This window comes from Calliopsis andreniformis, chromosome 5 (genome assembly GCF_051401765.1).
Source record: "Calliopsis andreniformis isolate RMS-2024a chromosome 5, iyCalAndr_principal, whole genome shotgun sequence".
NCBI classification, from domain to species: domain Eukaryota; kingdom Metazoa; phylum Arthropoda; class Insecta; order Hymenoptera; family Andrenidae; genus Calliopsis; species Calliopsis andreniformis.
The window spans coordinates 7,673,269-7,688,303 of NC_135066.1; the positions used below are offsets into that span (position 1 = coordinate 7,673,269).

The following is a 15,035-nucleotide window of genomic DNA, read 5'->3' on the forward strand; positions in this document are numbered from 1 at the left end:
TTAATTCTACATCATCTTATAGATCAACTTGTCCTATACTTAGATCGTATTTAAAATTCAGAAACATTGAGACTCTCGTAAACAAAGTTACTTGCATAAAATAGTATACCCATTAGTGAACATTTTCTGAAACTGAATATCTATTAGAAACTCGTAAACCTTTCAGTTGTCCAGTCGATGGTGAAATCATGGGACAATTCACGTATAATGGGGACAAAACAGAGGCAAAGGTGAACTTCCAGGCGCACAAATTTCCCTACACGGCCAGCGTTTATTACCAGTGCAATGTCAGACTGTGCGTCAAACACGGTGGAGGATGTAGCAACACGGTAAGTCTTAGGAAAGACGTATATATTTGAGACTTTATAATTAATTAAAGAATATGAATGTGAAGAACTCGGCAATTGAGAACGTCTGCATAATAGACAAAATGAATTCATTTGTCATTTGTTATCATTGTAAGATACTGATTCAGCTATAAAGGGGGTTGTCACTAACGATTCAGGCTGAAATAAAAGTATTCCTTATAAGCTTGTAGATAGAATCCCACGATTAAGCTGTTACGCAATCGTTCCAAACGAAGCAGGAACGACATTTGGAGGAATTCCAGAAGAGATCATCAATATTCTATTGTTGTAGCCTCCAGCATGTAATTCGGTATCGAGGCGACGCAGGGACACTACGAACGACAACATGGCGAAGGGTGTTGAGAGCCTGGATGGAGGAACGCCAGCCACTATTGAAGTCTATAGCGGGCTGTATGTGAATGAAGCCTCAGACATTGGCTCTAAGTCAGACTTCACTGATGATGTCTTCAGGGAAAGGGTAAAACCTATTTGTATTCGCCATTCATTGACTGACTTCACGGTTGGACGTTGCAATTTTGATTGATCGTTCCTGGTAGTGCTAGTTAGCCATGGAGGCTTCTGATGAAAGAGAGAAATTGAGGCACTGGAACTACGTCTATTTTTTGAAAATCTAAACTCGAATTCTAAAATTTAACAGACCTTTTTTATTTTCGAACTTTACGCGAGCGACATTTCAATTTTTCTTGAAAAAAAAACAAAGAAACATGCTCTATTAAAAAATTTTAAATAAACATAGTGGAACAGTGTCTAGATGTGAGGATTTGTAGGACGATTTGTAAAATGTAGGACGTCATTAGAAACTAAAAAAAATCAAATCAAATTTTTTTAATCTTCATGTTATACTAGCCTCTTATATAACTTTCTCTATTTAACTGATTAAAATACAAAAAGCTATATTCTATTTGCCACTAATAATAAACCCAAACCTAACTGTTTATGTTCACCCTTTCAGACCATCGACGACCCCAACAGCATCTGCATATCGCAAAGAAGCTTCGCCATCGGCATCGCGATCGCGGGCTTGATCCTCATGCTAGCGGTGGTCGCAGCAATTTTGGTACTGCTTGCGAAGAGACGGCACAAGAGCATCTCGACTACGGGCTCTTCCATATACAGCGGGCCCTACACGAACACCGCGTATAGTCACAGCAGCTAAGTTCTCCACAGATCTCGATGAAACCCTCAGCGCGAGAAATTCAAACGAGGAACTCTAATTATGTGGTAGCGCAGCGATAGAGAAGTCGAACGACTGACGACGAAGAAAATAAAACGAATAGCTCTCGAAGTATAGGGACTCCGCCTATCAGAATCTAGGCGGAACCAACGAGGATACCCTTTTGCTCAACTGCCGATGCTACTATCGTTTCTTTTCCTCTCGAGGAAGTATAGGTCAGAACTAATAGGTCCCAGACACGTGTTCGACGCGCCAGATCGGTTCTACGGATCCCTGCGTTTAATTTTTAACAACGATCTTGCCATGTTTCTGGTAACCTGTCGTCACACTGCCCCCTCGATATCTTAACACTGAGAAACTCTGCTGAGGCACGTGTCCGTGACCTGCACGCTTTAGAGAAATCGTAGCCTAGCTCGTCTCAACATGGAACGAATCGACGAACGAATCCCTAGGGTTAACTTTAATATATGTACTTTATACATATTATTATTATTATTGTTGTTATTATTCTATACATATTGTATACTAGTCCGGTATACGCTGTCCTAGCTAACCTAGCAGCCGCACTAGGAACAGGCACGCTACATGAGCATCCTTTGTCCATCACACGATCATCCCGGTAATTTAACTTAATCACTCGTGCAGAACGACTCACTCTAGCGTTTAAGGTGAAGTCAAGTATAGTACGCGGAGACTCTTAAGCGAATCAAACGCCCCGGTGGTTCTGAGTAACGACCGTCCTTTCCTCGAAACTTCCTTCTAACGTCTATACCAACCTTCTCTCGTATTTATAGCTACTACACATTTCGGTACTTACACACATTGTGCTCGGGTAACTATCTCTGGCGAATGGAGCGTGGTTTCACTTGTTCTTCAAACCATGTATTTACATCTCTGCTCAAAAATATAATATGTATATTATGATACATTATTCGGACCTCTAGTCCTTGTTAATATTAAACCTTCTATAACTATGCCGAAATCACTGGTGACTCGTCGGAATAAGTCAACAGTGACTTCAGCATAGACAAGTACTGCGAGGGTTAAATTTCTTCTCTTTCTACAAATCCTATGACAAATATAGATGTAGAATGTTCGATGATAGATGTCAGAAATTTTAAGAAATTATCTGTATTTTATTTGAAGCTTCTACAATATTTTGTCTTACAGCGTCATTACGTACGTATTACACCCACTTTTAGACTACTTAATTATGTTAATCAGACTATAACGAAAAATGATACCAGCTCCTGCTAACGAGAGATGAGTTTCTATAAGTTTGAACAAATTGTAGTCCTTTGAATGGGCAACTCGAGAGTTGCGTGGGATGTATTGGTAATTATGTGCTTCCAACGAGGCAATATGCTTCGTGTTACGTGAGGTGAGACTCTGTTGCCACAGGAACGAAGGGAAAATATCAAGATTGCTATTTCAAGTGTACGAAAATAAATATTCGCGAAAATAATCGTAGACTCTCGTGCCTGTGGCGACAGAAGGCTCGCATGAGTGTGGCGAAAACAAGTGTATAATCCGATTGCAATCCATTATAACGCTTAAATGTAAATTAGTTTAATTGAATCGAGGTGCTGCTCCAACGTCAGTACTCTACGTGTCAAGTATTTCTGGCTTTCAACGCGCAAACGTGAATAGCATGTAGAAGTAAACAGAAAGTTTGGATAAGTGCACACCAAATAAGATTAAAATATTGAAATTTATAAGACGAATTTCAAATGACCCCAAGGTTATCTTAATGCATTAACTTTCACCATCGCCTTAACTGATTATGATATAATTTCAAATGTGCTTTGACATTGAATGACTTCTACTCAACTAATACTGTATTGACACGATTTTAATATATTCAGTTGATCTTTATCTGTCCTTAACCTAATCCTAAATGACCTTGACTGACTAACTGAACCTCAAACAAACTTCAAGTAACTTTGAGATGTTCACTTGTTTTATGTGCACTTACACAGTCCAAAAATAAAGTACGTCGAAACTTAATTTGCTATTCTCTAAAATTTCGACTCTTTCACAGTAAAGTTAAAAAATATAGGTGTCCCAAGGTAGAGACTGTTAACTAAATTTGAATAGCGTCTTCTGTGAGAAAGAGTCGAGAGCGAAAACCAGAGTACTTATGCCTTTGCCTCTGCGTGGAGCGTTTTCTAGTTTTTAATTGACGAAGAGGTGAAAACGAAACTGCCGAAGCAGTCGCGTAACTGGGTTCAACGTGGTGGTGGGTACAGGTTGTAAAATTTACAGTTAAAGGGAGAGAACAGAAGCGAGAAAGAGAGAGAGAAAGCAATAAGAAAGAATGGATACGTAAATATAATTCGTAACCCTTGAAACAGCTATCGTAAGAGAATTTGAAGAAAAGAAAAAGCGCAATTTGTCGATTCGGTTTACAGAAACGATTCCTACGCTGGCGACAGTCGTTCTCTGTGGACTGGCCTTCACCAGTACTATGTCTTGAGTATTGAACATCGTATCGCGATAACATTCGTACGTTAAATGCTTTACATGTCGTATTAGAAATTCCTGTAAAATTTCGTTGAAATACTGCGTCGCGATGTTTCGCGAATCTCTAACCAAGTGCAATAATTAATTACGAGCGATCGACAGTCCAGAGAATTTCGGTCGTGGATTGGTACTAGCAACCGAACGAGTAACAAGCGAGTGTTATCGTTCGTTTATGCTACACGTGGCATTGGTTCATAGCGACATTGGGGACGAAAATGCCTGTATAGAGATTTTTTTGTAAGGATACGCGATTCTTCTTAGGTCCCGCAACGTTTCTCTGGACCCTTGTCAAATGAACTCACAACGAATTTTTGTAAATAACAAGAAATACAATAAAACTTGTAACCATAACGATGAATGGCTATTCAATATCCCAAAAACAAATTCTTCACTTTTTAGTACTTATGTGTACATAAAATTATTTACTTTTATCGAGAAATATGAACATGAAAATGTAACATGAAAATATGTTATACATATATTTCTAAACCGCATGAAAATTAAATAAATTCCACAATAATATTAAAGAAAACAATAAAGACTTACCTCTATGTTGAGTTCTGTACTCCGATGTGTTTCATTCGAAGTGAACCACAGCTTCGAGAATCGTAAAAAACTCGTACGAGTGTCGAGAGTATCAAATCAGAGAATGTCGAAAGTTTTCTGTCAACCACCTATCCTATACAACACAAAATACAATAAAAATAAATGAAATATGTATAATATTGCCTCTGTTATGCTATAAAAACCACGAAAATGGAACTATAGACTATAAAACGTGTTACAAATTAATAAATTCTGTTAATTCTTGTGACAATACGTTTCAAAGATCACCACATACTCGTACGATTAAACTGAACAGAGTACAAATTTTCTTATCAGGTATTAATTATTACAAGGACAGAAATTCAGGCAAATGTTATATGAAATGTGAGACATTATGTTTAAATTAAGAGCGTGTACCTTTTCAATAGTCAAGAACTGACAGGAACAGAATTAAACACGTTTAATATCAGAGAAGATTTATATGTCTGACTGTCACTACGTCCATCAACGGAATGATGCGTAGTGACGACGCGCGCAATTCAAATACGTGAACATGGCTACCAATCAGTAATATTGGCGGGATAAGATAAGTGTACAAATGTTAAATTGTTGCTTCAGATTTATACGAGCCACAAGGTTGATATACCGAATTTATTAGTTTCACTATTAAAATATATAAATATTTAACCTTTATTATTCATAAAATAATTTCTGAAAGGAATTTTTAGAAGCGTCACCAAAGTATCACACAAACAAAAACAGAAATTTATTCTACCCTCAATTTTAAATAAAATGCATTAATTTTAACTTGATTTATGTTTGAATTAAAAGGTTGAAATTTCGACTTAGTTGGTTACATCCACGTGCAAATAATAGTCATTCATATTGGATTATTGGAATAATTCAAAGGTCTCGCAAAGTATCAAACGAGAGTGTCTTTTTTTATTGAATTATATATAATTCGTTTTTGGAAAATATGATATATATATGTATATAATATAACAAGAAATATAATTAGACTGACATGAGTTCTATCAAATTGTCCAGCTCTCTATGATGTTGTGCATCTTTGGGTTGGTAGTATAGCTCTTTGTTTTTTCCATCATACGATTTCCTAATCACTTTCACCTTCTCGGTCACCTTCGCGATGTAATTTGCAAACGAATCCTTCTTCGATTCGTCGTAGTTTTCCTCGTTATTTCGATCCTACGTTTTCCTTCCTGCAACTCCTTGAAAAACAGATCGCACCTCATTTCAATATCCTATAACTCCTTCTGTATTTCCCGAATCAAAATGATCCGCTAGAAATAGAATACCCTGAATAAAAAAAGTTTTACAATTCTTTGTTCGAAAACCAGTATATGTGTCGCTCTGAACTTCAAGGAGTTAACAATATTTCAACGAAGTCCTTAGCTCTAAAAACAGTAAATATGTGTAAACATCTCTTCTTTTCATTTAATAAATATAAAGTATTTTCACTTGATCCAGTGGCATTTTTGCCAAAATAATTAACAGAGGACAAGGTACAAGCTTAAGACATCCTGCACATAAATCTCAGTCGAAAAGAACATCTCTGAACTATACAATGTTAAGCATAAAGGCACAGCCATCGTTCGTTCTTGTACCATACGATATGTCCAACGGAAAAGAAATAATCAGGCATGAGAAAGAATGCAAATAACAGGCGCAACTTGCTCGGAACTTGTCCCCGTCAATTAACGCTGGACCGAGATGTTAGTCTCACACATATTCACTGAGCATCGCGCTTCGAACTTACACTTATGGAAAACAATTTCATAGTAATGTACTTCGCTCTTTGACAACGAGATGCCGAGTTCACGCCAGCTAAGGTCTAAAGAGATCGGCGACGAATTCGATATATCTGTTTTCTGCGTCCCGCACAGTGTTTGAACAGAAAATAGAAAAGAATGCGAGATAACGAGGACAATAGGTCACCGATCTCTGATCTACCATACGCTATTGGTTAAGCTCTACACAAAAAGTGGCAGGAAGAGGTCCTCGAAATTTTTGTTAAAATAAAAATTGATCCACAAAATAGATATTCCTTTCAAAAAGTATTGAAACTCGAGCATTGGAACGGACGTTCCAACCACTTCTTGCGCAGCGTTGGTTTTCTATGAGTCACACAGGTAATTCAAATTCACGTTTCGCGCGTAGACAGACATTTTCAACCGCGTTTCGCATCGAGGATTGGCTAATCAAGTGCAAAAATCAATTTCGAATATACGGCTATGTTTAAAAGCTAGCAGGTTTTCGACGTGGCGGCGCGACCAACGGAAGGTGATCAGGAAGATGCGAATTTTCCAACGAAAAACTCCAAAGTTTCACGCGTACTCATTCCTTTCTTCACCCATCTTTTAAATCATTTATTTCTCTCTCTCTCTCTCTTGCGCGCTCTCTCTTTCTCTCTCTCTCTCACTCTCTCGCTCTCACGAACTCTTTATTCTCGCTACCATCAATCTCCTTTTATATTGCATACAAAAATAGTAGGAAACGAACGTGAGGTTTTGCAAAACTTACAATGACTTTTATCACCCGTTCTCCCCCGATCAATAGTTTAATAATTCCTCGAGCTGCTCGTCCGTCAGATGGACGACTTCATTATCGTTCTCTCCGCGTCTCTCTTTCTCCTCTTGTTTTTTTAGAATAGCCCAGGCAAAGTTACGAAATCACTTGTGGCGACTGAATGACGCTCAATGCACCTGCCCATGAGCACCTTTTGAAATATTCTATCTTTCCTTTACGCGATCTTGTTCACAATTGAAATAAATAAGGGTGTTAGAGAAACGTGTAAATGGAACGGACCTGCACTGTACGAGGCAATTGCATCGAGCGTCAGATTAAAAGCGTACACGCGAGCAAAATGAATAAATAAATAAACGTGACCGTACAATTGGCAATTATGACTTTGGTTCAGCTGCTTCATTTGCACGACTTAAACAAAAACCTGCCTGCAAATAACACCCATCACGAATTTTAAAAGCTTTCTTTTTTTTTTTAATCGTTCTCCAGATCAAATTTTAGTTAATTTAACTAAATAGCCCAATTTAGTTAATCTACATATTATTTCATAATTTATGACAATAGAACTGATTCCTAAGAATTTGGAGTGAACTCTTTTTGTAGAAGTTTCAATTTTTAAATAAATCACGTTTTAAATAGTGTGAGAACTGATTATCTTAAAATTGAAAACATAAACGAAACAAAATTTCAACATTACACAGAATAAAATAACAATAAAACTTAAAGCGATATTCACAGGCAGTTTTTCTTAATAGTCGATAATCCTGTTTCATTTGATCTCTTTTCCCTTTTTTAATTATTTCTTACAGAGATTCGTGAACTGCTTTTCTTTCGTTCTGTTTCTTTTATAGGTACAATTATCTTCATTAATCACTACGACGACTTTAGGTACAGTTAAACACTACGATTGTGCGCCCATCTCTTTATAGTCGAAACGTCGGATAGCTTTGATCTGGCTAATATATTCTGTTCAGGTCGCTCTCGTTTTCATCGTGATTTAAGTCTAACAACTTCCTAATTAAATTCATCACGCTTTCTTCAGAAGAAAGTAGTGCCTCTCTCTCGCTCTTTCTCTTTCCGTTTATCGTACTTCGTTCGTTCGCGAACTCTCGTTAAAAAGATAGGCACACCTTCACCTACGTCCTGAAGTACAATTCACCGTAAGCGAAGCTTCTGGATGGATTCCACTTGGTTTCTTTCTCGCGGAGCAACGTGCACCCTTTATCTAACGTTTCTAAAATAACTGGCTCAACAATGAAAAAAATGAATGAAAACCCGATAGCTTCGTTTGAAACTAGACTCAGAATCGAGATTAGAACTTTACAACTGAAAACGACGCTGAGAAGTGGTCCACGTTGATCCGTAGATTATTTTTTTTTTTTATTTCACAGACGGAGACATTATTTTGTAATTACGACGATCACGCGTCACCATCACCGCTGACGAACTGATACACGCGTATTGCTTCTTCGCGGAAATCGGGTATGGAAAGTATCATCTATTTTTCTTCTCTTTATAATAGCTTGAACATCTATAGGATTTTGAAGCGTGCCATGAAGCTTGGAAGACGAATTATAGTTGCATCGTTTGTGAGCTCTTTAGTCGCGTTTCAATGTTAAAATAAACGCCTTATCTCGGCTAAACTTCACTTTCGCGTTCCTATGCTGACGAAACAAAAGAAAAGTAAACAGATAATGTCGAAAAGACGCATGCGAGGCAGGTTTATCTCGTGATAGCTAAGCTGTGATGGTTTCGCGCTATTTAACTACAGTGTCGAACTAGATATATAGACCAAGCTACTGAGTACGTTTACAGATTCACAAAAACAGATCCACGGAGTTCAGGAGAATCTGATGATTTGAAAACATCATGGCTATCGAGATCAGGGAGATAGATATAGCGGAGAGAAAAAGAAAGGTATAAATCACACTGTACTCCCCGCAAGGTAATTTTTTAGATACCTTACATACAATAAATCACGGTTGAATTGACGTCCGAAAGCTCTCAGACAAAACGAATCAGAAGCTTTCTTTAGGAGCTTATAAACCCCGATGAAAGGCCATTAAGTTCTCAAAAGTTTTCGATATAAAAATGAGGTAGCAAAAAATTTCATCTCTGACCACAAATCGTAAGTGGCAGCAATTTTTTTCTTTTTCAAGATCAAAACAACTCTTCGGTGGCAGTAGACAGAAAAATGAGTGAGCAATGATGATATTTCAGATTAAACAGTGTCCCAGTTGTAAACATACTCAGTAACGTGTACATTATAATACTCGTACATTAGTTTCATTATTATTATTATAGCAGGATTTCCTTGGTGGCCTCGCAGATTACTATGAGTGCCACCTCAGGTAATCCTGTACGTGTGTGTCGTGTGTATATGTGTGTTCATTTTAAAAGTACCTTTTCCTTAAAAGTAAATCTCACATTCATATAGTTATCTGTAAAACCGCGATTAAAATATCTCCAGATATAATATAATATACTGTATATATATAATATATATATATAATAATTGTAATAGGTAAAATTCTGTTTCAGTAATTCTGTTCGGTGTATCATTGTGTGTGGCTATTGGAAACGCACACGTTTCATTATTTTATTTGTATACACACACACACGGATATATATATATATATTATATACCCCTCTGTCTTTCTTCCCTTTCCGATTATCGTGATAGCATCCAAATTTGATACGTAATTCTGTAATTTTAATCATCCTCGAACTTCACAATTTTATAAAAAAAAATTTTAAGTATTTTTGTTATTTTTATAGTTTTTGTCGCGTTCTCATTCATTTTTTAGGTTTCGTAACGTGAATGATTATACTTTAACGAAGGTTTGCTTTTTACCCTTTTCATTTAGATATTTCAAAGTACTGTTAATAATTAATATGTATCATGCGTATATTGTATATGGTGTGTGTGTGTGTTTGTGTGTACGCGTGTGTGTCCTATTTATTTCACTGTTGTGTGTGTGTATGTGTAGCGGTAAATCATGAGTTCGTCGTTCGGTTCCCTTTTTCAGTTTGCTACCGGTCAAGTAATTTTCTTTTCTCTTCTTACTGTCCAGTGTTGTTCTGTTTCTTCCAATTGGCCCAGCTGTTTAGTATTGTACCAGTTGATTTCGACGGGTGATTGTCACCTTCACGGTCCCTGCAAGTTAAAAGATTATTTTCTGAGAGCAGCGACAGCTCCTCGTCTAGACCCTCGTGATACAATATGCCATCAAGTTGCTGTTTTGTGCAAATCAAGATTGCGTTAAACGGGTATTTCGAAGTCACATCGACCATGGCTGATCTATAAAGCTCAAGTTCGATGTGGACACCACGAAGAATTTGCAAACATGTATAGGGCGATAACTAATACCCAAATAAAAAACAAATTCACGTGATCGATCTCTTAGATCGTCAATTGTCGCTTAAAGAAAAGAAGAAAATAATAGAAACTTATTGTGCGGTAAATACATTCATGGTAGCTAATTATAATATGTCTGCAGAATTATATCATCTGTGCACGTTAGTGTGTAAGCGTACAGTGCTAGATTAAAATATGCCTTGGAAACGTGTGCTTCCTATTTTCTTCTTTTTAAAACAACCAGTAAACAATAAATGTACAGTAAATCGTGTCTAACAAGTCACATACGTAACGAACAATTTACACAAAAGTAGGAGACACGGTCCAGGCATACTTCCACGTAACGAATAAATATTGACTAAAGCGGAAATGAACGCGTGTGAAGAAGCGCCTATGTTAATTTGTGGTTACGTCGTGTCCATTTGTAGTATTTTATACTGAATATCTGTACCTTATATCATATTGTCTTCCACAGGTTTCGCTTTTAAGGGGATACAAGAACGTGTCAAAAAGTTGTGTCACATTTCGTTCTTCGTAAGCGGAACAAAAGTATAATTATAACAGAAATATACAAGCAATGTACCGAACGAGAGACGAACATCTAACTTAAAATCTCGTACGTGTTTAATCATCGATCCTTACCTTCTCTGAGATCTTTGGGCACGTTGGAGAGCGATGGCATGGAAGGAGTCTGATACAAATTGGGCCGAGCGCCGGTCGGTGGCAATGGTGTTACTTTGGACCTAGCAAACAAATTACATTACTATTAAAATGTATCTATTTTTTAATAATGTAAGATTTTAATTTTACACAAATTTATTAACAATTACATATTCTATTAATGAACACTATTAGATTTGATAGGAAGAAGAAGTTCCATCAGATAAAATTACATAAACAAAGATTAAGAAATCACCTCTGTTTACGAATTTTCTGATTTCTCCCATCGAACGAAGTGGGCGTACCAGCTCCTGAGGTGTTTGACGAGTACGATGGTGGTCGATAAGGTCGTGGACAGCCTTGAACAACAGGTGGTGATGGTACTGGTGCGTACTGTAGCCGCGGATTAGCTGGCACTCCGGGATGCATCAATCTCATATCTCCTGCATAACAATGATTCCAAAGCAATGTAACAAGAAATTTCCTATTGCGCGAAATAGAAGTCACGATACATACCTTGCACAATATGGACACCCTGATACATTGGCAGTGGGTACCGTGGTTGGGGTTGTGCGCTTCTGTCCCCGCTCCCACTTCCGAACAGTTCGTGTGCTGGAGTCGGCGACCTGCTAGTCCTTTGTGAATTGCCTGGAGTCGAAGCTCGAACACCAGCGACAACCTATATGTACGTTTTAAATATTCGATTAACGGTCCACTTTTATACTAATCGCAGGTATTTCGAGTCTTACAGGAACGTTTTGCCTGAAAACGAGATTGGGAACCAGCGCGGGAGTCATGTACGTTCCAGGAGGAGCAGGAGACGTGCCATTGTGTCCGACTTGATGACCAAATGTTCCGTTCGACACCATCGTTGGCGGTGGATAATTGCCAGAATTGACATACATCAATGGCATTCCAGGCATCTGTGGAGTAGTTAGTTGTAGAATACCAAAGTATTTTCGGTTATAAGAAACATTCTCTCTTCAGATACCTGATTAGAAGTCGGAGTGTTTGGTGGAGTTGGTACTCTATACATGACAGGAGGTGGTTGAATCGCCGCTTGACCTGGGGGGTAGTACGTGGGAACCATGTGAACCGGTGGCTGATACGTGTAATCGCTTGGCGTAGGTGTTACGGCGGGCATCGAATTGTAAGGAACCGGATAACTGCCCACGTAATTGGCTAAAATAGAAGTAATACAATTAAATAATAAATAAACAGACTTGAGTAAAAAGAGGGAGTTTGATATTACAATTCGATTGGCTCGGAGGAGTCATAGTTTGCGCGTTAAAAGAATAATTCGTCGTGAACCGTTGTTGCTGATGTAACTGCTGCCTATCACCTGGACCCTGACTAACCGAAAGTGCTGTACCAGGCGGAGGTACAAAATACATCGTTTGTTGTGGCTAAAATAAGACGACGACATTGAGAATAACTGATTATCGAACAATAGTTGATGGAATGTATGAAAAAAACATTTCTCACTGGCATTGAATTTGATGGAGGTTGCCAGTAGTTCTGTGGCATCGCCTGCACGCTTTGCACTGTTTGGTTTGTAGACGGTTGTGGTTGAGGATAAGAGTGCGGTGGTGTGGAGTGATTCTCAGCAGGCACACGCTGATCGTAAATACTCATACCCATAAAATATCCAGACAATTCAGTTACTTCCTAAAGCAGAGATTATGGTCAGTAATGATAACCTTGCGAAATTGTATTATTCTCTCATCTTAAATAAAAACTAGAGGTGAGTCAAAACCTAATTTTTAATTTCTCGAACCTAGAAACTAGAAATTAGAACTTTGTAAAATTTCGAAAATCTCGAATCTCAAACCTCTCGAAACTATTTAATTTTGAATCGTCTATAGTTGAACAAGACACAAACAAAAAAAAGACACTTATTACCGTTGTCTGTGGCACTGGTCCTTGTTGTACAGGTACTGCATAATTCGCGTAAACCGAATTCTGATTATACATAACGTCCCCTTGACCATTGCTTTGTACATTCGCTTGGCCGTGGCTCGGATGAGGAGCCATCATCACAGTCTGCTGACTCACGGGGGGTGGAAGGGGTACACCTTGGTTGTACGACTCTGAGGTAGGTAAGTAACTGGAATACGGTTGAACTGTTTGGTTGTGGTTACATGTTTGCACCGTCGATGACGATTTGACTAGAGTTTGTTGCTGTGATTGCTGCTGTTGATGCGGTTGTTGTTGTTGAGGTGACCCTGAATTCTGCTGAGGCGGCGGCGTGAACGGTAAACTTGGCGATGTTGCTGTGTTCGTCATATGAGTAACTGTCGTTGCACAGCCGCTGCTATTATTTTTATTGGATTGTGACTTCTTCTTACCCTCGTTCTTCGTATTGTTCGTTACTTTAAATGGCTCGGATGATTCCACGTGTTTAGTAGGAGATGCGTTATTCCCCTCATTTTCCCGCGGCGACGTAGCAGCAGCAGTATAAAATTTTGGTGGATTTTCTGGATCGAAACGGTAAATCGATCCATCTGGATTCGTGTATGGTTGATTGGTTTGCGGGTTGATGATTATGCTTCCGGCTGGCACGCTAGATATACTGGTAACCGCCCACATCACCGTCTGGTTATTCGTTTCCGGCGATGCGAGATCCTGACTAGATACTTGAGTGTGGCTGCACGTCATGTTCGCAACAGGCGACGGCGAAGGAGATGGCGATATTGTTGCATCGCTGCGTTGACTTTGAGATTTGTAGCCGCTGCTTGACGGACTCAATCGCGAGCACATGCTAGCTCCAGAGTCTATAACGTGAATGTAACTTCAAATTTATGGATGAAACACAAATCCACGATGATAAATTCGAGTTGAACAAACCTTGTTTCATAAGACGAGCCCCTGCGCTGTGAGTAGATGTAACGCTGTCTCCCCTAGAGAGCATGCCTCTGGTGTAGCCACCGAAGCTAAAGGACTTAGAAACGGATGGCCTCAGTACTCCACTTCGGCAAGATTCTCTTCCATCAAAAGATTCGCCCTTCAGGAGCTTCGTTTGCCTGTTACATACCCAAGAATATTAAGATTTAAACAACTAAGTATCTGATACATTCAACAGAATAAAATTATTCACCTCATTGTATGATCCGAAGGATGCAATAAACGATATCTTGCAGAGGCATCGGAACTTTCCGATGAAGACCAGTATGGCCACGAAGCAACCTCGGCACTATCTCCACTACTGTCCTTAAATATTCTTCGTCTAGCACGCTCATATTCTTCTTCCCTTTCCTCAAAACTCTTGTTTTGACGGCAATAATCTCCAGACAATCTATCAGGCGACTTGAAATTGAAACTATCCTCGAAAGAGCTTGAATCTCTCTTTAAAATACTTCTACGCGGCTCTTCAGACAATATGAGATCGTCTCTAATGTGCTCTTTGAAACGTGTATTCGGGATTCGCATGTTCTTCGTTCTAGTAACTATCACACTTGACCCAGATTGATCAACATTATGCTCCATGCCGAAATAAGCTGCTACTCGGTGCACCAGCATCCTGTTGTACGAAGACATGTTCGGAAACTTGTAACAGACCTTCTGTTTGTCTTTTGCGAATTCAATTAGATCTTTCTCGATCTTTAGAAGTACTGTGCGATCCTTCTGATTGCGGTTTATAGTTTCAGCTATAAAGTGCTCCAGGTCTATTCCAGTACTGTCCGTGTACAACTCTGTGCTGCTATCTGTAACGAAAGTAATTGTGTTCTCTTTAAAATTGAATGCTTATCAACTATACGTCTTTTCAAACTTAACACTATTCCAACTAATTAGTAAACAAGTTACTCAACATTGAAGACAATATTCGAAAACTTAAGAAAATCAAACTATATGGTCTAACAAG

General features: G+C 38.5%; 2 protein-coding genes and 1 long non-coding RNA gene across 9 annotated transcripts in view; 1 reads left to right on the forward strand and 2 right to left on the reverse strand.

Moving 5' to 3' along the window:
* Pio (zona pellucida domain-containing protein piopio) overlaps window positions 1–1,527 on the forward strand; it is a 69,234-nt gene extending 67,707 nt beyond the window's left edge. Inside the window, exons 7-9 of the mRNA XM_076378267.1 lie at window positions 167–329; window positions 640–825; window positions 1,321–1,527. Coding sequence (XP_076234382.1) covers window positions 167–329; window positions 640–825; window positions 1,321–1,524 — 553 coding nt within the window. The 3' untranslated portion in view covers window positions 1,525–1,527. The remainder of the gene's footprint in view (window positions 1–166; window positions 330–639; window positions 826–1,320) is intronic.
* LOC143179172 (uncharacterized) overlaps window positions 1–5,099 on the reverse strand; it is a 35,812-nt gene extending 30,713 nt beyond the window's left edge. The window contains exons 1-2 of the long non-coding RNA XR_013001906.1: window positions 5,029–5,099; window positions 4,612–4,744 (exon numbers count right to left, since the gene is read on the reverse strand). This is a non-coding gene — a long non-coding RNA (uncharacterized LOC143179172). The remainder of the gene's footprint in view (window positions 1–4,611; window positions 4,745–5,028) is intronic.
* Window positions 5,100–5,531: 432 nt separating this feature from the next.
* Window positions 5,532–15,035, reverse strand: part of LOC143179467 (uncharacterized) — a 39,441-nt gene continuing 29,937 nt past the window's right edge. For 4 of the 7 annotated variants that reach the window (XM_076378721.1, XM_076378719.1, XM_076378717.1 and 1 more), the window contains 11 exons: window positions 14,271–14,877; window positions 14,021–14,196; window positions 13,076–13,947; window positions 12,659–12,841; window positions 12,426–12,579; window positions 12,165–12,355; window positions 11,923–12,096; window positions 11,690–11,852; window positions 11,430–11,616; window positions 11,156–11,256; window positions 5,532–10,312 (listed from right to left, as the gene is read on the reverse strand). In XM_076378721.1, the coding sequence (XP_076234836.1) occupies window positions 10,263–10,312; window positions 11,156–11,256; window positions 11,430–11,616; window positions 11,690–11,852; window positions 11,923–12,096; window positions 12,165–12,355; window positions 12,426–12,579; window positions 12,659–12,841; window positions 13,076–13,947; window positions 14,021–14,196; window positions 14,271–14,877 (2,858 nt within the window). In that variant the 3' untranslated portion in view covers window positions 5,532–10,262. Of the gene's footprint in view, window positions 10,313–10,964; window positions 10,995–11,155; window positions 11,257–11,429; window positions 11,617–11,689; window positions 11,853–11,922; window positions 12,097–12,164; window positions 12,356–12,425; window positions 12,580–12,658; window positions 12,842–13,075; window positions 13,948–14,020; window positions 14,197–14,270; window positions 14,878–15,035 lie in introns of all 7 variants that reach the window. The other 3 variants (XM_076378720.1, XR_013001968.1, XR_013001969.1) reach the window with 3 other exon arrangements.